This window comes from Danio rerio, chromosome 17 (genome assembly GCF_049306965.1).
Source record: "Danio rerio strain Tuebingen ecotype United States chromosome 17, GRCz12tu, whole genome shotgun sequence".
Taxonomy (NCBI): Eukaryota; Metazoa; Chordata; class Actinopteri; order Cypriniformes; family Danionidae; genus Danio; species Danio rerio.
The window spans coordinates 45,315,845-45,339,000 of NC_133192.1; the positions used below are offsets into that span (position 1 = coordinate 45,315,845).

The 23,156-nt window shown below is 34.6% G+C and overlaps 1 protein-coding gene and 1 long non-coding RNA gene across 3 annotated transcripts in view; one reads left to right on the forward strand and one right to left on the reverse strand.

Moving 5' to 3' along the window:
• LOC141378448 (uncharacterized) overlaps positions 1–3,651 on the reverse strand; it is a 99,849-nt gene extending 96,198 nt beyond the window's left edge. The window contains exons 1-2 of the long non-coding RNA XR_012393094.1: positions 3,185–3,651; positions 963–1,073 (exon numbers count right to left, since the gene is read on the reverse strand). This is a non-coding gene — a long non-coding RNA (uncharacterized lncRNA). The remainder of the gene's footprint in view (positions 1–962; positions 1,074–3,184) is intronic.
• Positions 3,282–23,156, forward strand: part of kiz (kizuna centrosomal protein) — a 54,531-nt gene continuing 34,656 nt past the window's right edge. The window contains exons 1-6 of one of the 2 annotated variants that reach the window (XM_005158902.6): positions 3,282–3,427; positions 4,104–4,166; positions 5,831–5,993; positions 8,596–8,676; positions 14,837–15,407; positions 15,520–15,733. In XM_005158902.6, the coding sequence (XP_005158959.1) occupies positions 3,363–3,427; positions 4,104–4,166; positions 5,831–5,993; positions 8,596–8,676; positions 14,837–15,407; positions 15,520–15,733 (1,157 nt within the window). In that variant the 5' untranslated portion in view covers positions 3,282–3,362. 2 annotated transcript variants of the gene reach the window in all.

Below are 23,156 nucleotides of genomic sequence, written 5' to 3' on the forward strand. Positions count from 1 at the left end.
TATTTTTAATAAATTTGCAACAATTTAAAAAAAAAAATCTATTTTCACATTGTCAATATGGGGTATTGTGTGTAGAATTTTGAGGGGATAAATGAATTTTATCCATTTTGGAATAAGGCTGTAACATATAAAATGTGGAAAAAGTGAAGCGCTTTGATTACTTTCCGGATGCACTGTATATGTATATATAAAACAGAACACTCTTAATAATAGATTATTAATAAACAGTTTATTTAGGATTAACAGAACAAGTTGTCAAGCACTTGGAAACAAGTCAGTAGAATATCTGTTGTGTGATTCACATGAAATGGTATAATTTGAGTTATGAGTTAAAGCACAAACAAAAAGTTTGGTATACAGTTCTTAAGCTAAAAACTCTTTCCTAACTAAAGAATGGAAAGGTTACATGGATGTTAAAGGTTCTTCACAAAATCAAAGATGGCAATAAACCTGATGTTTAGATGTGAAATAGTGGAAGAATTGCATCATTGGAAACAAACAAACATTTTTAATGCAATTGTTTTTTCAGACTATATAGAAGTTGTTTTGATTGGTATGTATATGCTTTTCTTTATATGATTTTTGCAGCTGAGCAAGTGTACAGTCAGGTATTTCTTGCCTATTTGTAAATAATTTTTTTTTATTATTATTTCTATCATCATAACAAGAAATGACAATTGTAACCATTGGTCTCAATTTGTCTCTTCCGACAGGAATTTGCTTTTTTATATAGAATAGGCTAGCTGGGAAATGGAGAAAACTGCCAACATGTGTAATAGATGTCAGAATAGGAGAGCAATTTACAGTAAGTGGGTTTAACTTCTTTCTGTCTTATCTTTGAGAAATGGTAAGAATCCAGAAGATTACCACCTAAAGCGAATTTCAATTGACAGCAGTAGTGTTGTCCCTGTATCCCTGACAATGCTTGATTACTCACCTCTATCAACTTGAGAGACACTTACCTTCATGTTCTAAGGCGTCTGTCTAACTGATGCCGGCCTCTGTGCTGATAGAAAAACCCAATAGACATGAAACTCGCCGGTCTTTTTTTTTTCAATGTGGACACCTCACAGCTAAAGACAAAAAAACATATTTTAGTGGACCATTTGGATGAGGGTCAGGGAAGTGTGCACATTTATATTTGAGGTCAGTGACACCAGTGTGCTTTGCAGACAAGCCTTCATTAGGAGGAATGTGGAGAACATACTGAAAATTCCAACACAAGTGTTGAAAGGAACATACAATGAAACTTAACCGTGAAAAAGCCAATCTCTCCTGTAAAATCACAACCATTGACCTGGTAAAAATGGTTAAAAATGCTTGACAATAATGAAAAAGCATTGCTGGCAGTGGAGTTACAACAGTATGGATTATTGTTGAATAATAAAACCATGAATTAATTTGGTTGGTTGGCTATAAGCAGGTTATAAGTGTTGTTTATTTCAGCAAACTGTACGGAGGTCATTATTTCATTTTTACTTATAATATCAGCCGCATCGATTGTTATTACTCAATTAAATAGGCATTATTACTGGTTATCAGTAATAGATATGGGTCAGTATAGGTCTCCAGATCCAGGTCTGTTTTTAAATTACTGTGACAGTTGGGTCGGGGTAGAAGTAGATGTTAATAAAATACAATTAATGGGGAATTTTAAGAAATAATATAAATACTATTGTGATTAATCAGGTATACTAATAGAAAAGACTCCAGATCCAGGTCTGTTTTTGCATTAACGGTTGGGTTTGGGTTGAGGTAGGGGCAGATGTTAATAAAATATGTTGGGGGTTAAATTATGTATATTTAAGTTGTGTAATAATATTACTTTTCTAACTAAAGTAATGCATTACTTTTAAAAATAAGTATTAATATTTGAGTTACTTTTTTGAAAATGTAACACACGTTACTTTTTAGTTTAATTAATTAGAGTAAGTAATGTGTTTGTTAAAGTAGTCACAATGAATCACGCAGTCAATGAGAGAATGTGTTTGTTATTTTGAACGCATCGAAGAAAAGGAAAAGGTAATTGTCTCATTCAACAGTAATTTGACAAATAGTAAAAGTTCTCTGTGTTAATCTGTGTATACAGTATGCATAGCTCTTGGCTTAGAAAGTTCTCAGATAACATTATCCTAAAATATTTATGTTTAACAGTAAATTAAGGTGTTATTTACATTTACATTTAGTCATTTAGCAGACGCTTTTATCCAAAGCGACTTACAAATGAGGAAAAGGAAGCAATTTACACAACTAAGAGCAACAATGAATAAGTACTAAAGGCAAGTTTCAGGTCTGTAAAGTCTAAGAAGGGAAGTATTAGTAGTTTTTTTTTTTTTTTGTACAGTTAGTGTGATATTCAAAGAGGCAATTGCAGATTAGGAAGTGAAGTGGAGACTAAATAGTTGAGTTTTTAGTCGTTTCTTAAAAATAGCGAGTGACTCTGCTGTTCTGATGCAGTTAGGGAGTTCATTCCACCAACTGGACAGATTGAGCGTGAGCGTTCGCGAAAGTGATTTTTTCCCTCTATGGGATGGAACCACGAGGCGACGTTCATTCACAGAACGCAAGTTTCTGGAGGGCACATAGATCTGCAGAAGTTATACAGTGCATTGTTAATTGCAGAGCTCCTCTATTAAAAAAAAAAGAGAGCAAGCCTCAGCTAGGTTATTAAAGGTAATGCAAAAAAAGTAACTCAAAAGTAATGTAGGTAAACTCACCAAAAAAAGTAACACAACTAGTTACTTTTTAGGGAGTAACTCAATATCGTAATGCATTACTTTCAAAAATAATTTTCCCCAACACTGATGATGATGATTATTATTATTATTATTATTATTATTATTGTTGTTGTTATTATTTTTTTATTATTATTATTGTCGTTGTTGTTGTTAATAATATTAATAATAATAATAATAATAGTAATAAAAAAGCAATTGTCTCAGTTCAAATAGCAGGAAAATGATAATATTGCGCTTGTTTTTTTAATCATTAATTAATTTGCACATCAATATATTTTAAAAAAGGAAAAAAAACATCGAAAGAATCTTGTATTTTTTAGAAAATCTCGATGTTTACTTTTGTTTCGTGTTTAAAAAAAATCGATCATTCTAAGGTAAAATATGGAGTTTGCTTGCACTCTTTACATTGGCTTTGGTGTGTGGGATGTAAAAGGCGTCGTTTGTACCTTCTCTCTCTCCAGTTCCAGCTGTCTTTCTCTCCTCGCACCGCCCAGATAAGAAGAAATTCGCGCCCCTGAGTCAACTCGCCCCGCGTGGTCTCCTGGGTAACGGTGCTTATGGCAACCACTGTAAACAACGCGCTCCGCTGTACCGCGGCGAGCCGCGAACAGAACAGTTAACGTTATGGCTTTCTGCAATACCGAGTATTTCGACCAGATCGGAAATATTCAAAAGATCATACACGAACGGTAAGCACGCAGTTTTCTTTCAGCTTAGACATAGTAAATGCTGTAACGTCTGGGTTAAACGGAAAGTAGGAAATTAAAGTGGGCCTTGAATGAGGCAGCGCGGTAGATTTCAGCTCTCGCCTCCGGACTCGAGCTGCCGAGCTCGGTGAGTATGGGAGAGACTCAGTGGGACTGCGCTGATTTACTGAAAACTTACTAGCCTTTGTATTACTAGCTTTTGATTTGTATTAAATACTGTGCATGAAGCGGTAGTGGGCGCAAGTTGTACATATAACGTTAATGTTTTGCTAATCTATCTTTGATTTGTCGACGCTTTTCAGCATTAACGTTAAATACGCTAAAATTAGCCTTCTCAACGTTAACGTTACCTGAATACATTTCGGAAAGACTTAATTAGTAATTATGGTATTAGTGATATCATTAATAATAGTATTAATATTATTTTTCCTTCCTTTTAGCCTTTGTGAATGTTATAGTGTTCTGTTTCATAGTGTATTGTATTCTCAATTACTAATTGATTAACGTTATAGTACGTTATATCTGAACATTTTCCCTGATGTAATTCTGATTGTGTATATTTTTATATGTAATGTAATTGTTTTAGATGTGTTTGTGGAGTTAAATATATTGTCTGAAGCGATATCACAGTTGCAGGTGCTATCTTTTTTGTATTTAGTGAGAGGAGAAGACATGAGCTGGAAGAAACACTGTTTTCCTACTTAAGATCAGATGAAAGATTGTAAGTATAGAAACATTTGATCCCATATTAATATTTTATATCAAAACGCACATGGTTGTTATCTACTTCTTACTCAAACAGATGTTATCTGTACATTTTATGTAAACTTTTATACATTTTTTACAACATTTTCAATCTTTTAAACATATTTTATGAATGTTATAGACATATACTATCAATGTTGAAAGTTAATAAGTTCAAAACAAGTTAATTTGTTATATTTATTTCATTTTATATATATATATATATATATATATATATATATATATATATATATATATATATATATATATATTGTTTACAAAAAGTTCAAGCTGTTGTGTTTAACATAAAGTTCAAAACATTTTGATGTTTATTTCATTTTATATGAATAATTGATGACAAGATATTAAAAAACGTTTTATTTAATGAATATGAAACATAAAAAAAAAATTCTATTTGGCGAAATCAAAACATTTTATAACATTACAAATGTCTTTAATTTTAATGCATTTAATAGATCAATTAGGCATGGGACGATAACTGGTTTGAAGGTTTACCCTGGTTTACCACTGTTTGAAAAAGTCAAGGGCGTAAAAGCATAAAAATTCTGTTATATAGTTCCTAATGTATGTATAATTCTTTTTTATTATTATTTTTTTATTATTATTTTTTTTTACTAGTTTTTACTACTTTTTTGTTATTTTTTTAGAGGAAAAAGTATCTCCAACAAAAAAGGACTTTTCACATTAAAATGTACTGGTCAGCCCATGTTTCAGGAAAAAACTGAAAAACAAATTGCTTATACACCAACATCCAAGCATACTATAGGCCTGAACAGTGCAGCGGCTTTCTTTATATACTAAAAACAAAAGATATCCAAAGATGCCTTTTCAAGTTATGAAGAAATTTGTGTTTTTGAAGCTAACTAAGACAGCAGAAGTCAAAATATGTTGTGTTCAATAAGAGAAAAAGCTGTTATTTACCCAGCCATTTAAAAAGAACATATTTTAGAGCAGTAATCACAAATTGTCATATCGTGAAACCATGATGTTTTTATCCCGTCAGAATCGTCTACTGGCCAATGCTTAATTTAATACATTCTTGCTGAATAAAATAATAAAAAATAATAAAAAAGACTTTTATTATAAACTTTTTAGTCCTTTTTTAAAAATTGTGTAGTCATATTGCAAGCTTTGTTCGTTAAAATGTTTACGTTTCAGTAAATGTTTCAGTACCCTCACTCATTGTGATACTGTGTCATCTGTCACCGTTTAAGTGCTTGCAACCAGTTTGTTTTCATAATGGCTCTATTAAATGCATTTATAAAAATAAAGAATTTTGATACGAGGTTGTGATGGTCAAGGGTGTGTGAGAGGTAAGTAAATCAGCATTTATCATTCATTTGAAAATTTCAGCCATCATTATCCATTTTCGCCCTTTTGCTATAGTCAAAAAACTCCATCTTAACTGTGGAGAATCCATTAGTACTACCATAAAGTGGCTCTTGACAAACATGTAATTTTTTTGTTCCAGCAATTAGTAATACTAATAAGCTAGCACTGACCTATTTATAGTCATGTTTGACCTGCTTGTGACAGGTTTCTATATTTACTTCCATTATTGCAAAGTCAGTTTTCTAAAAAGAGAGTAGCAACTGTTTCATGTCTGTCTCCTGCTCGCAGGACTAGGTTGAAGTGTGCCAAGATGCGCTGCTATGCCAAGGAGCTGCACGAGAGAGAGCAGCGAGCAAAGACGCGCAACCTTGAGCTTCTTGGGAATGTGGAGAACTTGGCATCAAAATTAAAAGAATTCTCCATTGATTGCAGCAGGCTGCTTCAAAAGAGGGTAACAACCTTGGAAACTGCATCCGTCCCAATATTCATCATATGTGCTTACAAGGATAGTTTAGACAGTGAATTTTTATGTGTTTCACAAATTACTTTTGATGTGGTTTAGACCAAATCACATTAAAGTCACGTTTTCAGTATATAAACAAAAAAGTCAAAACGTGCATTTCCATTGTTCTGATTGTAGAGATTAAATTAAGAACAATCTGTTGTTATGTTATCGTTCCCATGGCATGCAGTGACCCAAATGATAGCTGCTCAGTTACCGCAACGTTAATGTAGTATAAATGTTTGATTTGCATTTCCCAAAATCGAAAGATTCTTTTGAGGCACAGATTGTGATATATTTTTCCCCCTTCAGACATATACTCAGAGCGTCAATTAGACCATTGGCATAATCCTGTAATTGTCTGTCTAATTGTCTTCCAGTATTTAAACATTCACACTTACTGTTGTTTGGAAACAATCATAAACACTCCAGCACTCATTTATCACTGCACGCAAATGGGAAAAAGAAAACAACAGCTCCGTCACATTGTCACTTAAAACTGAACAGTGCTCCACAGCTTAATATCAAATTAGACAAATTGTTTAATTACACTACCACAAATTAATCGCCCTGTATTCAGATAGTGAAGTGCCTCTGAATTTCCCTTTTTGTGAAAGGAACCCGTTTTCCTTCTCTCTCGCTCTCTTTTTTTGTTGTGTTTGTTGTGCTAGCTGTAAGAGATACCTGCTAATCTGACTGCCAGTCACAGAACATCACTTAGATTTGTTATCGCGCTAAAGTGAACTACTAATTACTCAAATTTATACCCTCACCTCCAATAACCATCCTCAAATTTAAAACCCTGTTTTTTTTTCTCTTTAGCTCTATGTTGTTTTTTCTTCCCCAGACAAATTTTAGCATTGCTAATATTTGTCTGCTTGTAACTGCGTCAACCACTTTGTGTGTTATCTCGTTTAAAATGGCTGTAAATGGTTTGTAACCCTAGTCCCTTTTGGGAGTGCAGATATTGTCTTACGAGAATGAAGTGGGAGGTTGGAGGTAATCCCATTGCCCTCATCTCTGCCATTGGTTAACTCGCCAAACTGATTAAGAGCCTTGGCAGGCACTATTAAGGGCACTCACAAAGGAATACACATTACGATTGGCGCTCCATTTAGGGGCATAAACTTTTTTTTTTCTCCCGTTGCTTTGTGCGTAATGTTTAATAAAATTAGGATAAGGCTGTGCGATTAATCGAAATTAAATTACAATCGCTATTTGAAATGTTTTGATTAGCTAATCACAAGAGGTTGCAATATGAAATATAGTTGTGCTATTTATTTAATTAATTTAATTAATTTCCCCTGCCCATTGCAATTGTGTGAGTGCCATCTGTGTGTGATAGTCTTACTAGCCAATTGAGTAAGCACCAAGGGCGTAGAATTGGCATAGACAGAGGGGACGTGTCCCCACCAATACTCACCGATCACTGAAATATCCCAACCAATAATTTAAGGACTTCAAAATAATAAAATAATATTTCGTCAACCCCTAGTAACCTACATGTGCAAAAAGTCAAGTTTGTTACGAGTTCAGCATAATACTATTAACCAAGACTGTGCAATTAATCGAAATTCGCTTTCGATTTTTGCTTCCATGATTATAAGAAGCTATAATCAGGATAAAACAGTTAAATTGCGTCACACTCCTCTCTAAATTTCTCTCCATTCAAACCTTCTTAAAGCCAGACTGCAGTAAAGTCATTTAAATTGACTTTTGCAGCAAGGGACATGATTGCTATTTGTATTATTAAGTGTTTATTTTACATTATTAAGTACTTAATTAATATTTTTTTAAAAGCGCGAAACAGAATTTGTGCTGTTCAATGCAGCTCTAAGGATGTATGTCCCCACCAATGTCAAGAGCAAATCTACGCCCTTGGTAAGCACAATTGTGTGATAATTATCTTGCTAAAAAGTCAACTGAAAGTATTGCCAGTGACACTCAATCTAGTAGCAAGCAACAGCAAAGTACAATTTTACAGCGGTTTTAGCCATGTTAGTTTGTTGAGTGTTTTATAATTATAATTTTATATATATATATATATATATATATATATATATATATATATATATATATATATATATATATATATATATATATATATATATAATAAGCTACATTATCTCCCTTATTTGAGTTCAACTTGTTTACAGAAAGTTAAAGTCATTTTATTTGCGTTTGCTCTAGAGAAAAATTTGTGTTTCATTTCTGAATATTTAAAAATAAATTTTTAAGTTAGTTAATATTTTTTCAGTTCCTTTTTTAACTAACACTCACTGCATTTTAGCAGTAAGAAGCTACGATTATTGAGCTGAAGCTTGACTACAAAACTAAATAGCAAATCAAATCGAAATCTGTCAAAAAAAAAAAAAATCGCAATTAGATATTTTCCCCATATCGCACTGCCCTATATTAGAATATTAAATTGTAATTTGCTTGCGTCTTGTAACTGCTGTCACTTTTTGTCAAAACGTGGGCCAATATTTCTGCCCTTTACGTAGTTGAAAATGATCTATGTTGGTGATGATTCGACCTAAATTCATTTCAGATGGAGTACAAGAATCATATTACCAGACTGAAGAAAGACAGGAGAAAAATGGGGAGCAGGGGCAAATCAGAAGCAGACGAGGTAAGAGAAAATTATCGTGTCATCTATGGAAATTACAGTTCAGTGGGGAATTTACAAAGCTATCTGTGTGCCTTTGATAAAACTGCAGCGCTGTGATGGGATCCAATGGAAGTGTGTCGTTTTCTTTTTTTTTTTTTTTTCTCAAAAGAAAAGAGTTGAGAGTTGTAGAGAAAAATACCACAACCATTATTCAGCTCAGCCTCCCTCTTCAGGAGACACTTTTGACAGTTTATATGGGGTATCAGTGTTCAAAGGCCACAATTAATTTATAATCAAAAGCAAATTGGAAAGTGCTTGAAGTAATTACTGTTTTGCTCAAATGACTTCAAATGGCTGCTTTTGCTTAAACAAAGGAGTATCACAGTCTTAAAACAAAATGATATTACACATTTTTAAAAGGCTATTTTAAATGGAATGGGAGAGAGTAAAGGAAATCCTTAAACTAACAGCTAATGCAATCCAGTCTGCGATGTTTATTTCACGTCACGTGCATGACAGCTAAAACAATATGGGCCCAAACCAGTCCCTTGAATAAAACTCGCTGTTATGTAGATTGCTCAGTGGCGGGCTGTTCATTTTTCTCCTCGTATCTGTAGTGCCACAGGTGTCTAATCCTAGCTGCTTTGCCTGCACTGACGATGTAGTTCAAGCCCATGGCTGTAGCTTTCCCTCTCTTCAAGCGACTCGAGCTCTCTCGGATGAAATGTGGAAGACAGCTCATAATGACTTAGAGCATTCTGTCTAGAGCAGTCACTTGTGACTATGCCGCATCCCCCACCACCACCCTCCCAAATCCCACCCCCCCTTCCAGCCTGCCGATATTGTAATGAGCAGAGATGGGAGGAATCACTCCATTATGCAGAGGCGCCACCACTGGCTGCGTGCATGTCCCCGAGGCTGCAGCATTCATTAAGGGGAGCTTACCAGCCTGAAAGCTGGGAAGCCATGATAACGGGATATGATTTTCATATTTAATATATTCCTTGGAAGAGCAGGCGCGTGCCGCAGATTGATAGAAGAATCAATTGCTACTTTAGCGAAACACTTTCTACTTTGCCCTGCAGCTAGCGATGGAATCACTCAGCCAAGAAATTAACTTTTCCTCTCACTCCATTTCTTTTTTCCTTTCTTTCCTTTTTTTTTTTTTTTACTTCTACACTGGATCTGCCAGACAGACTGCGTGGTTTACAGTGGATGTTATTAAGCAGCTAACGGGTTGGTATTTAAGACCCTTATCAGAAAAGAAACAGAAGCCATGTTTTTTTTTTTTCATATATGTGCAGATTTTTTATTTTTTTTTGTCACCCATCCACCACTCTTTCTCCGCAGTTCAGTATTTCTGTCATAAAACAGAGTTTAGGATTGTTGAATTGTTAATAAGATTAAAAGTTGAGACACTGATCTCAGTGTGCTCATTTGAACAGACAGTTGAAAAGAATAATTTTTACCGTGACCAAAAAAATCATAGTCGCCAAAATAAAATTGATACCTGGAATTTTTTTGTATTAAACTTTTTTGAAAGAAGCCTGAATTGTCATGATTCAGTTTTTAGGGCCAGGGACTAGTGAAAGTAAAGCACTGAGAGAATAATTTAGCAGAAATTAAGCTCCCACTTACTGGCAATCAGGCATCCTTGACCATCCAGTTCATTTTAGCACATTTTAAACCATTTGACTTGGTGTACTTGACATGCCTTTTTTTGTTTTCTGCAGTTTTACTTCCTTTCCTTTTTATTAATTCAGCAGTATATTCCATTTCCACCTAAAATGTTTCACATTTTACAGTTGTCAAAAAAGATTTTAAAATGACATTTGTAATAGGATTATTTTACTCAAAACGCAATGTTAAGAAAACATTTGTTGCATGGAAATAAGAACATCATCCTTTTATTTAACTTATATAATATTAGATTTGTGAGGGGTGTACTTGTATATGCTGAGCACTATATATACCACAACAATATGCATATCTATCTATCTATCTATCTATCTATCTATCTATCTATCTATCTATCTATCTATCTATCTATCTATCTATCTATCTATCTATCTATCTATCTATCTATCTATCTATCTCTCTATCTATCTCTCTCTCTCTCTCTCTTTCTATATATATATATATATATATATATATATATATATATATATATATATATATATATATATATATAGTATATGTATGTATATTGTGGTATATATATAGTGCTCAGCATATATAAGTACACCCCTTACAAATCTATCATTTAAATTCATATGTTTAATAGAAAGCTATACAATATTATATTTGTGCATATATATTATATTAATCAGTACTAAAGCCAAATCTGGAGTTTATGTATCAAAATAACTTACGATAATGGTCCTAAAAGTAGCACACCCAAGGCAAAATCAAGAGAAGCAAAAAATTGAAAATTTAGTTGAAATCTTGTAGGTTGTATTTTTTATTTTTTTTGCAATATTTTTCTTGAATTGAATTGTATTATCTTTCAATTTCTAAACTTTACTTTACGTCAATTTCTAAAATATTACTTTAATAAATATTTGTTTAATAAATCTGTTTTGTTTAAATGCACCAAAGTACATTGCCTTTATTCACCGAGAAATTAATAAAAATTACATTTCAAAATACTTAATTATGCTGATCATTATATCCTCCTGAGACCCCAATGACTTGTGTCCTCTGTAGTGGACATTACGTTTTCATACATTTTCTTTGAATTTTTTGAGCTACTCTGTCAAGTCCCGTTGTACTGTTCAGAGGACATCCAGGGCTTTCTAGTGATATGTCATTTGATTGGCTGGCATGCTAGAAACAACCTTTTACACTGCATCCAAAATGGCCGACATACAAAAAAAGCACATTTTATGGGAAGGAGAGAGGCATGTAAAATTTAGCTTTTTAAATTATTATTTTTTTGCTAATATTATTATTATTACACACACATATATATATATATATATATATATATATATATATATATATATATATATATATATATATATATATATATATATATATATGTTTATTAAAGTTTTAGGAACAAGCTTGTATAATGAATATGTTCTGATTTTCTTCATCTTGAAAATTAGAAACTGTATTTTTACAACTGTATGTTCAAGTTATTAAATTCAAATTCAAATTAAGAAGATCAAATTCAAATTAAGAAGTTAAAATTTTAATGAGATATAAAAATTCAATTTATTAAATTGCAATTGGGCGACTTAGTGGCACAGTAGGTAGTGCTGTCGCCTCACAGCAAGAAGGTTACTGGTTCGAGCCTCGGCTGGGTCAGTTGGCATTTCTGTGTGAAGTTTGCAGTTTTTCCTCCGGGTGCTCGGGTTTCCCCCACAAGTCCAAAGACATGTGGTACAGGTAAATTGGGTAGGCTATATTGTCCGTAGTGAATGAGTGTGTGTGGATGTTTCCCAGAGATGGGTTGCAGCTGGAAGGGCATCCGCTGTGTAAAATATGTGTTGGAAAAGTTGGCAGTTCATTCCGCTGTGGTGACCCCGGATTAATAAAGGGACTAAGCCAAAAAGAAACTTAATGAATGAATAAATTACAATTGTCAAAAATTTAAATGAACACAATTCAAACTCAGATTGTTTTGGCATATATTATTAGCTCCATATGGTTTTAGGTTTAACTGAGGTTTTAGGGTTAGCACCTGGACATCCCTTTCAGATAGCTTCCTCTTGCATTCAGTTACTCCTGTTGAATGTGATTTATCCTTTTTGGTGGTGTGCTGACATTACCCTTGATACTGTGACTCTTAATACATGACAAAGACTTACTGTCTTGGTCACAGATGCGTACCAACAAATTGCCCTCTTTAGAACTCTGATGTCACCCATAATGTTGTGTGCATTGAAATATTTTAAGCAAAACTGTACCATTATTCTGCTAATTAAACCTTCGAAATCTGATCTTACTGATGGAATGTGCATTCAATGAAGATTGGTCACCAGGCTAATTTAGTCATGAACCGTCCAACATTAAAGCCCCGTTTACACTGAATTGTTTTAGTTTTAAAACGCATAAGATGTGCTACAGTTACGCCATCCCTCCACACTACTTGAGAGTTTTTGAGCGCCAAAAACAGAGCTTTTTGGAAACGCTGAAGAGGCTGTTTTCATTCTAAAATGCTGCTGCTCTGTCTCAGTGTGGATGGAGGAAAACGGAGACATCTGAAAATGGAGGCGGGACTGCAGACATTCGCTGATTGGGGCTTTTTCCTCAATAGCCTACACACGATTCAGTCTTGCATCATCTCCTTGTAAGTTCAGACTTCACAAGTTTGATAAGGAAAACAAACTCCTGAAGACACGTCGGGGAAATCTTCAAAAGGAAACCTCTGCATCACCCTGGCTATGTTGTTTCACTTTCTTAACAATAAAATAAAAACATGATATAAGGAACTGCCTATTTACATTTTAATATTAGCTACTTAACAGACACCAAAAATGTTGAGGCGTTGTGTAGCTATTTATATGACTGTCATCTTCACTGTATATTTATAACAATAAATTATAATCAATAATAGCCATTATAAAAGTATAACGTACAATAAGTTTATACAATATGGGAAATTAAGGCAATCAGTCAAATGTGCAGATTCAGTGTCCGCGTTTACATGAATTAATATATTGACCTAACTTACCTTAGTCAAAACACATTACCTGAGAAACGGTTATAAATTCAAAAGACCAAAGTCGGGGAATATTTCATTAGATATAGACAAGATGAATTAAATCTCACATTTAACAAATATAGTGAGATTAGATCCAGAGGTAGATCCATCATGAACAGTCTGATGTGCAAGCTCTCATATGGGTAAATGTGCTCAAAGCACGCTGCAGTGCATGCCTTTGTGTGTGTGTGTGTGTGTGTGTGTGTGTGTGTGTGTGTGTGTGTGTGTGTGTGTGTGTGTGTGTGTGTGTGTGTGTGTGTGTATGTGTGTGGTAACGTGACCATTACAGTGTAATGTACTGTAGATGGAGAGTTGTTCAGAAACGCTAGGTGAAATGCCAGTGTAGACGCAGATCATTTTCATTTTAAAACAGTGTTTCAAATTTAAAACCTATTAGTGTAAGTGGTGCCTAAATTGGCCAATGTTTCAGTTTCATTGTCCAACCCCTATTGAATATAGACTGCTCAAAAAACATAAAAGGAACACTTAACCAACACAATGTAACTCTAAATGTTCCTCTAAGTGTAATTTTTTTAGCAGTATATTTTGGAGCAGTTAGGCAAAATATTAATATCCAGTTTGGTCACCTAACATCAACAGAAAGATAATATGGAAAGATTTATTTTGTTATTTAAACTTTGAAAATTAAAAGAAATTGCAAAACGAAATGTACAAACTGCAATATTTACACTTTTTTTCTTTTGATTTATCTGGTTTATTAAAAGTTTATTTTATGTTTTCCCCAACATATTATTTGGGTGAACAATTTTTTGGCTTTGTTGCGGACTAATTGAATGTATATACACTAAAAATTTTATACAGCACCTTCTAGAAAATAGGAATTTAAAAGAGAGATCAAGAGATACTCATGTACTCATTTATGCTGAGTGGGTAAAATAGGCATTGAATGTGTCAACCTTTTTCTGAGAAACATTTCTAAAGGTGTTGTTGACTTGAAATTTTCACCATATAACAGAAGCAACAAAGGCAACCCTTACATACAAAGAAAACAAAAGAAATGAGTTTAAAAAGTCATTTATGTGGAAAAAAACACAAAGAAAGGGAGTTGTAGCAAGGCCTGGAAAGCCCAGACTGCCCCTGAAATTTCTCAGCAATTAGAAAGAAACCCAGCCTCCTTGTCAGTTTAAATTAATACTAGCTGCTTCAGTCTTAACATTTACATTACCAGGGTAATAAAGATAAAATCAGGGTTAGCATTTCAGCAAGACATTGATCCCAAACATAGCCAAGGGAACTCCAGCCAATCACCTGATTTGAATTCAACAGAAAATCAGAACGAAAGATCAGAGTTGATAGATGAGAACCACAATTCCACAGAAGTATAGGAAAAAATATGTATAATTTCTGTTCAGTCTAATGTGCAATAGCAACTCTTAAAGATATGATAATGATAAGGACTCATGTCCTCTACCTTTTTAATCTATCGTATACATTGTTTTACTTCAACAGCACCCGAGCCGATTGAGTACTCAAGGATTATCACAGAGTGCTGCCATCTTCATGGGTCACCAGACCTCCAACGGCTCATCAAGAAATGATGGCGCCACAACCAAACGTTCGCCGTCTCATACAGAGCAGATTCCTAATCATCCTTCACTCCCTCCTTCACAAAGTGGCCTTTGTATGCACTCCCATGTTTCAAAAGCCAGCGGCGCTGGCATTTTATCTGATGACATTCTAAACTCAGGTGATTTCCTTGAGGGCAGGCGTTTGAGTGACGTGCGTGAAAAGCAGATGGAGTCTGATTGGGACATCTCTCAGAGGGCAAGAGAGCAGCAGAGACAGGAAGAACTAAAGTCACCTCACACAACCCTAAAGGAAGCTGAAGTGTCCTCTCGATCTGTGACCGTGAACAAGCCTGCAGACATTGTGTCGTTAGAGCACTGTCCAACTCGCAGTCCTTCCCCAGATACCACTGATCCAAGTGATGCCTCACAGTACATGAACTCAGGAGGTGAGGATAAGGAAGAGTCTGCAGAGGATGAAGATGACTCCGCGCCAATAAATCAGAATCATTCAGGTTTGGGTTCCCTTCTCAATTACTGCAAGAGCAAATAAAACAGATTGCATGATCTGGGCTATGAAACCAATTAATCAATACCTTTGCCATTGTGGTCTTATGTACATTTCAGATTACACCAGCAACATTCTCAAACCAGACACCTCAATGCATTCAGACAGTGATGATTCAGCATCACAGAGTCAAAGTGGGCATCACGCATCGAGAGGAAATGCGTTAATTCAAGAGCAGAGTATAAAAGCCATGCAAACCCATTGTGGTAGCAAACACAAGAAGGTCAGCACATGGCAGTCTGGACAACATCACTTTTCTGAGTCCCCTAACAGGTATAGTTGCTTGTATTGTGCAAATGTTTCATTCAGTTTGAAAGCAGACAGAAACTTTGAAACCTACAGACTAGATTTCTCATTTATTAACACTGCGTACACACAAAGCAGTGGTGAAAACGTTTGCGTCACTTACAATGCTAAATGTGTGATTCATAATAAGCAAACTTGAAGGGAGAATCTGCCACTTTGCTCACGCATAGGCATTTGTTGCTCCGCCCTCTTTTGAAAAGAGGGCTGGGAGCACAATCTCATTTAAATTTAAAGCGCCAGTCACCAAAATGGCACAATTAGGATCAAAGCCCTAAAGGGGCAGTTTTAAATATTTATAAAACATTACTTGTGGGGTATTTTGAGCTGAAACTTCCTATACACAGACTTTTTTTACATCTTGTTAAAAGGGGCATAATTGAACCACTTTTGAATCACACATCACGATAGTCAGTTAAAGCAAAAGTCATGTTTACAACTATTGGCCCTCAACAATATTTTCAATCAATCGTTTTCTTATTTTTACTATCACTTTTTTATCGATTGGTAATTGTTTCATGTGCGGTGATATAATAATGGCATAATAATGTCATTGTGGCCAACCTAAATAATTTTTGTATTTTCAAAATGGCAAAGAGGCAGTCACACATATTTTCATTTTTTAAAACCATGAGTAAATCTGATAATGAGCCTGATCAAAAAAGATTGTAAGGAAATGAAACTGCAAATGGATCAGGATAGCAGGAGGCAGAAGCAAAGCAATCTCAGGTCAGACAGAAAACATGACAAAAGAGGTAACTGTAACTGTGGGCTCTTCTTGAAGATTAGACCGAGTGAATCATTTTGTTTTCACTTGGCACATAATAGTAAAGTGAACTGAATAGTGATTGTATGATTTATGTTTGTAGTTACAAGTTTTTATTATCTATGATTGACCTATAACGTTATATAGCACAAAATAATAAAAGACCGTTCAGAAACGTTCCTGGGAAAACTTAAATTGTTTGGTGGATGTCAGTTGTGGTAACTTTTTTCCTGGTTTTGTTTTGAGAATTATTTATTTAAAAATTAAGCACAGGCCATAATCATTAATAAATGAATTCAAATGCATTCTGCTGTACATTCACTTTTTGACAGTTTTATAAATAACGCCCAAGAACTATGTTTGCTATTCAGGAACAAGTTTGTCATTGACTGGGTTTACATGCATCCTCATAATGTGAATAAAATTCACTGTCAAACTTTACCTAAAGTAAGCACAATGCTTTGATCTGGCAGTTTTTATCGTGAAAAACTAAGTAACATGTAGGCATAGTATACACATTAATCATATTGACCAAAGCAAGCATGAGCTCAGAAGTACTCGACTTCATAAATCAACTCTATGACATTATTCTGAAGGTTTCCCTCCTCTTAGAATTACCATTTATAGAGGCAGTGATCTCATTTTTAATATGTCCATAGAAGATTTTTTATCCTTATGTGGTGTTCGGGATGTTTTCGTCCACTCTTGGGTGATTTTGAGTCTTAATGTGGCCCCAAATTTCTCTGTGTTTCAGCAAATGGAATGATTTTGGTGACAGATCTTATTTTGACAGTTATACATTTTTCAAAAAATCAACAGTACTCTCTGGGCAAATTGACTACCCTTTCATTATTCTGGTTTATGTTTTTTTGCCCATTGACTTTCATTATAAAGGCATTTTTTGATTGCAAAGCCATGACACCATATAATCATCTATCCTTGATTGTTGTTGGTTTTCCCTTTTGGGAAGAGGTACAATAGGTCATGATTTGCAGTGCTAAAAAAGCTTAGTTTCTGGCTTAAAATCATATGGTTATATGGAGTATAGTGTGTGTCTGCGCTGTGTGCTATGTGTGTGAGCACTTACCTTAACATGTTTGAGAAAATAAAAAATAAGCAGCTCAGCTCTCAGAACATAGTAAATGTAGTAAGTATAGTTATGCACACATGCTTTAATTTGCTCCATAGAACGCCATATAAACGTTGGCTAAATGGCCTATCTAAAGAGTTAATGCTGCCAACTGAGGATTGAGACTAAAAATTAAAGGTTTTACCTCTTCTCATAAAAAAAAAAAACACCAACAATCAAGAATGCAGTAGTCTGTGGTGTCATGGCTTTGTAAGTAAATATTGTGATTATCATGGAAGTCAATGGGGCAAAAACAGCCACCAACAAAACAAAAGGGTAGTACATTTGAACAGCACACAAGGGGTTATTTTAACTAAGTAGTTTAAAACATGCCAGCTGCTTTTGCATTAGTTGGTCTGTGAAGTTTGCAAATACTTAGAAGAAAATAACACTTTTTAGCAAAACAAAATGAGTATGAGTGAATGTTATGTTTAAATGCAGTTAAATCTTATATATATATATATATATATATATATATATATATATATATATATATATATATATATATATATATATATATATATATATATATAATCTCATTCCACATGGTGCATGTGTCAATTTAGTCATTAAAGATGCTGTTACAAAATAGATTGTGAGTTTTCTTTTAATGCTCAGTAAGTTTAGCTAGTATAAACCAGGGGTGTCCGAATTTTTTTCTAAGATGGGTGATGTGTTTCCTGCATATTTTAGTTCCAACCCCAATTAAACACACCTGAACCAGCTAATCAAGCTCTTTTTAGGTATACTAGAAACTTCCGGGCAGGTGTGTTGAGAGACACGCCCTGGTGCAAACCATTTAAGCCCATGCCCAGACTCACTGCAAAGATGTTTTAGTTTTTATTTTCTATTGTTTTCATTGAAAATATCTAAAATTCACTGCAACAAGATTTAAAGGGTTCATGACCATAGACCATAGATATTTACATTAGATGTCGCCTACACTGTTGCCATTTTTGGTACATGGTAGCTTTGAAATGAATGTGGTACCAAGGAGCAGTGGAGGACTGCTATCCTGAGCCATATATATTTATTAATATCTATAATTGTAATTTTCCCAGTGGTCAGTATGAAATATTTTTCTTTAATTACAAAATTATAGTTTTACATAACTTTATAGTTTTACAAGTGACTGCATGGGCATTGCTGATAAAGCGCATGTGTTTGTGTGCATGTAAATATTATCCTCCTTCCCTGTTAAATTTGCTCTAATCCATGCCCTGAAACACACTCACACTGCCGCTTTGGCTTTTAAAGGATAGAGCAAATCGTTTGTGAATGAATATTCGTTATGAACGATTCGTATGAACCATCAATATTCCTGCATCTCAAGGCACAGGCACTGTTATGTCATCAGTTACTTCAAAAACTAGCTGTTACTTCACTTATCTGACAATAATACCATAAGTTTCTGGCACCACAACGTCTTGTCATATTTCAATCATATTGTTTGCTGATTTAATTCCACAAAACTAGCATAAATCTAGAATTTACTGCAAGTTGGTGCTACTTTTCTCTGATGGTCAATGCAGCAGGTGACTGTATTATCATAAATAGTGTTGTGCACAAAAGTCCATATCTATGAAATGTTATGTCTTTATGCTTTGTTTCATTTGTTTGCTCCTTACTACACCAATATCCAGGATCTTCAGATTGGCTTTAGTCTTGAATAAGTGCGGTTTAATGACTTTTGTCCAAGGAGTACTGTAAAAATATGGCGGCGGCATTGACGCATGCAAGGTGCCCATATGCGATGTCTATTGCATATATCTATGACCATGGAAATAGTGTGCGCGTTGACTGTCTAATCACAATCATAATGCCACACCTTAATATAGCTTCAAAAAGCCAAATTAAATTAAACGGTTTAGAAAAACAGAAACGTGAGCATGCATCAGTGTGCCTAATTAGCTTTGGGATTAAAAAAAAAATGTTTTATTTATTTGTATGTTTGTTTGATAAAGGGCGACGCAGTGGCACAGTTTTTGTACTGTCGCCTCACAGCAAGAAGATCCTTGGTTCGAGCCTCGGCTGGACCAGTTGGTGTTTCTGTGTGGTGTTTGCATGTTCTCCCTGCGTTTGCGTGGGTTTCCTCCGGGTTCTCTGGTTTCCCCCATAGTCTAAAGACATGCGGTACAGGTGAATTGGGTAGGCTAAATTGTCTGTAGTGTGTGAGAGTGTATGGATGTTTCCCATAGACGGGTTGCAGCTGAAAGGGCATCCTCTGCCTGAAACATGTGCTGGATAAGTTGGTGGTTCATTCCGCTGTGGCAAACCCAGATTAACAAAGGGACTAAGCCGAAAAGAAAATAAATGAATGAATGATGTTTGATAATCATATTCATCTAAACGGAGAGGGTGAGGTTTATTCAACTCACCTGATCAGAATGTTTTGGATTCACTCTTGCCTTCACTCATGTTTACATTTACCGAAGACTTATGTTTACCAAAATAAAACAAAACAATAAGCCCCAAAAAGAAAACACAAGGATGCAGCAGCACGGCAATACTGATGTAATAAGGTCACAGGTGTATGTTTATGAAATCAGTCAGACATGAGAAGCCTCGCCGTACTGTGAATAGAGTCATGCATTGTGCTTGCAACCCTGTCAGCTGTAATAGCATGCACAAAACAGCACGGCCTTGAGTAGCATATAACTGTGCTTTATCATAAATAAAAGCCTGGCTATTGACCAATCCCCTTCAAGGACTGAAATTGCTTGATTTATATTTAATATTTTACAACAGCTCGCAACACAGCCGAGCTGCAAATCCTAATCAAGGACCCAAAACTATAGTGATTTCCTCATGTTTATTAATGATTATTTTCTTAGAGATGTTCCAATGCCTAAAATCAGTAGTCAGTTATTGAGTTATGCTGATTTTAATACTAATAATTTGATGGTTCAGCCTTCAAATCTTTTTTTAAATGAAGAATTTGTCCCACAGTATTTAAATAAATAAATAATAAAATAAATAATAAAATAAAATAAAATAAAATAAAATACATATTTTAACCTTTGTTATTTTAATTTTTTTTAACTTATGCTACTGTATAGTTCAGTATGGTTTACCTTTATCAAGCTTTTGTCTCCACTGCCAAGTGCTACCAATGGTACCTATTGCGACTTCCTGATTCCTGCTTAAGTCGCTAGAGAGGCAGTAAGGGTCCTTTGAATTTGTGACACGCTGGTGGCTGAGACAGACACGCTGAGCCCAAGATGTTAGTAGCAAAACTTTATGTAAACGTAAAACATGACAAAACAAACAACAATCTGTGGGTTGAATACCTGTTGCATAAAAGTCTGATTATTACATTGTAGAGTGGCGTGTAGTGATAAAGGGTTGTTGCGTGTTGCGCTTTATTTCCTAGAAGGTGCCAGGTATGCCCACGTGACCAAAACTTCATATGTCACTGTGAAAAACACAAACTAACAGTAAACAAATAACCATTATCATTTAAATCAAAAGTAATATGGCTCCTATATATAGTTCACTTATGGTGTACGACAAAGTTGCTGTCAACGTCATTCTCACTTGAAGTTCACATATAATATGAGAAGCACAAATGCTTTATATACATAAATACTTAAGTAAAAATTAATGTTAATTACTGACCTTTTTTATGAACAGGATTCGATTATAGCTGCAAATCAATGATAATGCCAAATAGCCTAACGTCTGTGATTTGTATAAAATAAAAATGAAAATAAAAAACACTTATGAATACATACAGAGACTTTCAGTTTCTGAAATGTTACCAATTAAAAATACCCAAAACATACATTTAGGCTTTATTTGGGTTCATAAAGATACAAAACATAAAGTCAGTACAAACCTCTCATTTTTATTTTTCAGCAGCATGTGTAAGGTTAAAATCTTGTTAAAAAGTAAGTCCGTCATTTCGAGCCCATAATAGTCCAAAAGGTGATGATGATAATTAAACATGGCGGTTTGTTCTTGTCTTAGGTTGCTGAAAGAATCATTTGCTCCTGTGTTTTTCGGGCTTCTCCTTTGTTTTTTCACACTTCACTCTGCTGTTTGTCCGTTTCTGAAAGGATGCCAGAAGCACTTTAATAATCACGCGCATGTAATTATTATGAGCTCAAGTTCATTATTTCAAATATAGATGCACAATGAGCGCACAAGAGCTCTCTAGAGAAAGTGAAATCACTTGCGCTTTTAGACGGCCTTGTAAACAACAACAGGACACATGGCAGATTTTGTTCTTCTTGGCTTTGTGGCTATTTGTCAAGAAGACGACAAGGTTTGTCTGAGCTTGGGTTGACTGTGGCTTTTTATTGTATAGATTATTACACTGTAATGTGTATTTAAAAATGGAGCTTGCTTTGATTTATTATCCTGGCTTGTTGCTGGAGCCATTGACGTATCTCTTTAAACCAATAGCGTTCAGTTGCACATCTAGCTCTGCCTTTTGATATGCTTTTGTTGTGCTAGGTACCCTTTGCAAAGGGTAACCAAAAAGTGATACGGTTCGGTTTACTTTTAGGTACCTTTTGACAATAGAAAGGGTCATAAAAATGTTCCGAACCATGCTGTACCACTGAAAACGGTACATATTTAAATGGGTCACCTTTATGAGGCACATACAAACCCCTACAGTCTCTGATATGTTATCAACTACAGAAAAACTACACACAGCATACATTTAGTCCTTTTTGGCTTCAAAAACAACATGCAACATATAGATCACAGTCAGTGCAAACCTCTTATCTCTATCTTTAATCTTCACCAGCACATGTAACCTCTGTTAAAAAGGAATTTCGTCATTCCGAGTTCATGATAGTCCAAAAATGTGATTATAATAGTTAAACATGGCAGTTTGTTTATGTTTTTGGTTACTGAAAAAATAATTTGCTCCTTTGTTTTTTTTTTCTGACTTCTCCTTTGTTTTTTCGAGCTACACTCTCACGTTTGTCTGTTTCTGAAAGGATCTGGAGGTCAGAAGCACTTCAATATTCACAAGCACGTTATTATCATCAGCTCACGAAGTTCGTTATTTCAAATATAGGCAAAAGGTAAAAGGTACCCAAAAACTGGTATGGTACAGTTTACTTTTAGGTACCTTTTGACAGTGAAATTAGCTATAAATGTTTACTGAGCCGTACCATACCGTACCACTATATGGAAACGGGATATTAGTTACATGCAATGGACTGAGAGAATTGTTTACTTATTCTAACAAAAACGTTGCCTGCTTCATCCTTCATTAAAATCTGTATCCAGTGCAGTTATAGGTTGTATTTGTCCTTTGATTGAGGTCCATTACGCAAAATGTAAAATAAGCCTCTGATGTGTGTATGTGAAGTTTCAGCTCAAAATACCCTACGAGTAATGTTTTATAACTCTTTAAAACTACTTAATTTAGACTTTGATTATAATTGTGCCATTTTCTAAAGATGGCATATACAAAAGCCTATGTGTCAGCATAGGAATCAGAATCAGAAATAGCTTTATTGCCAGGTTTGTTCACACAT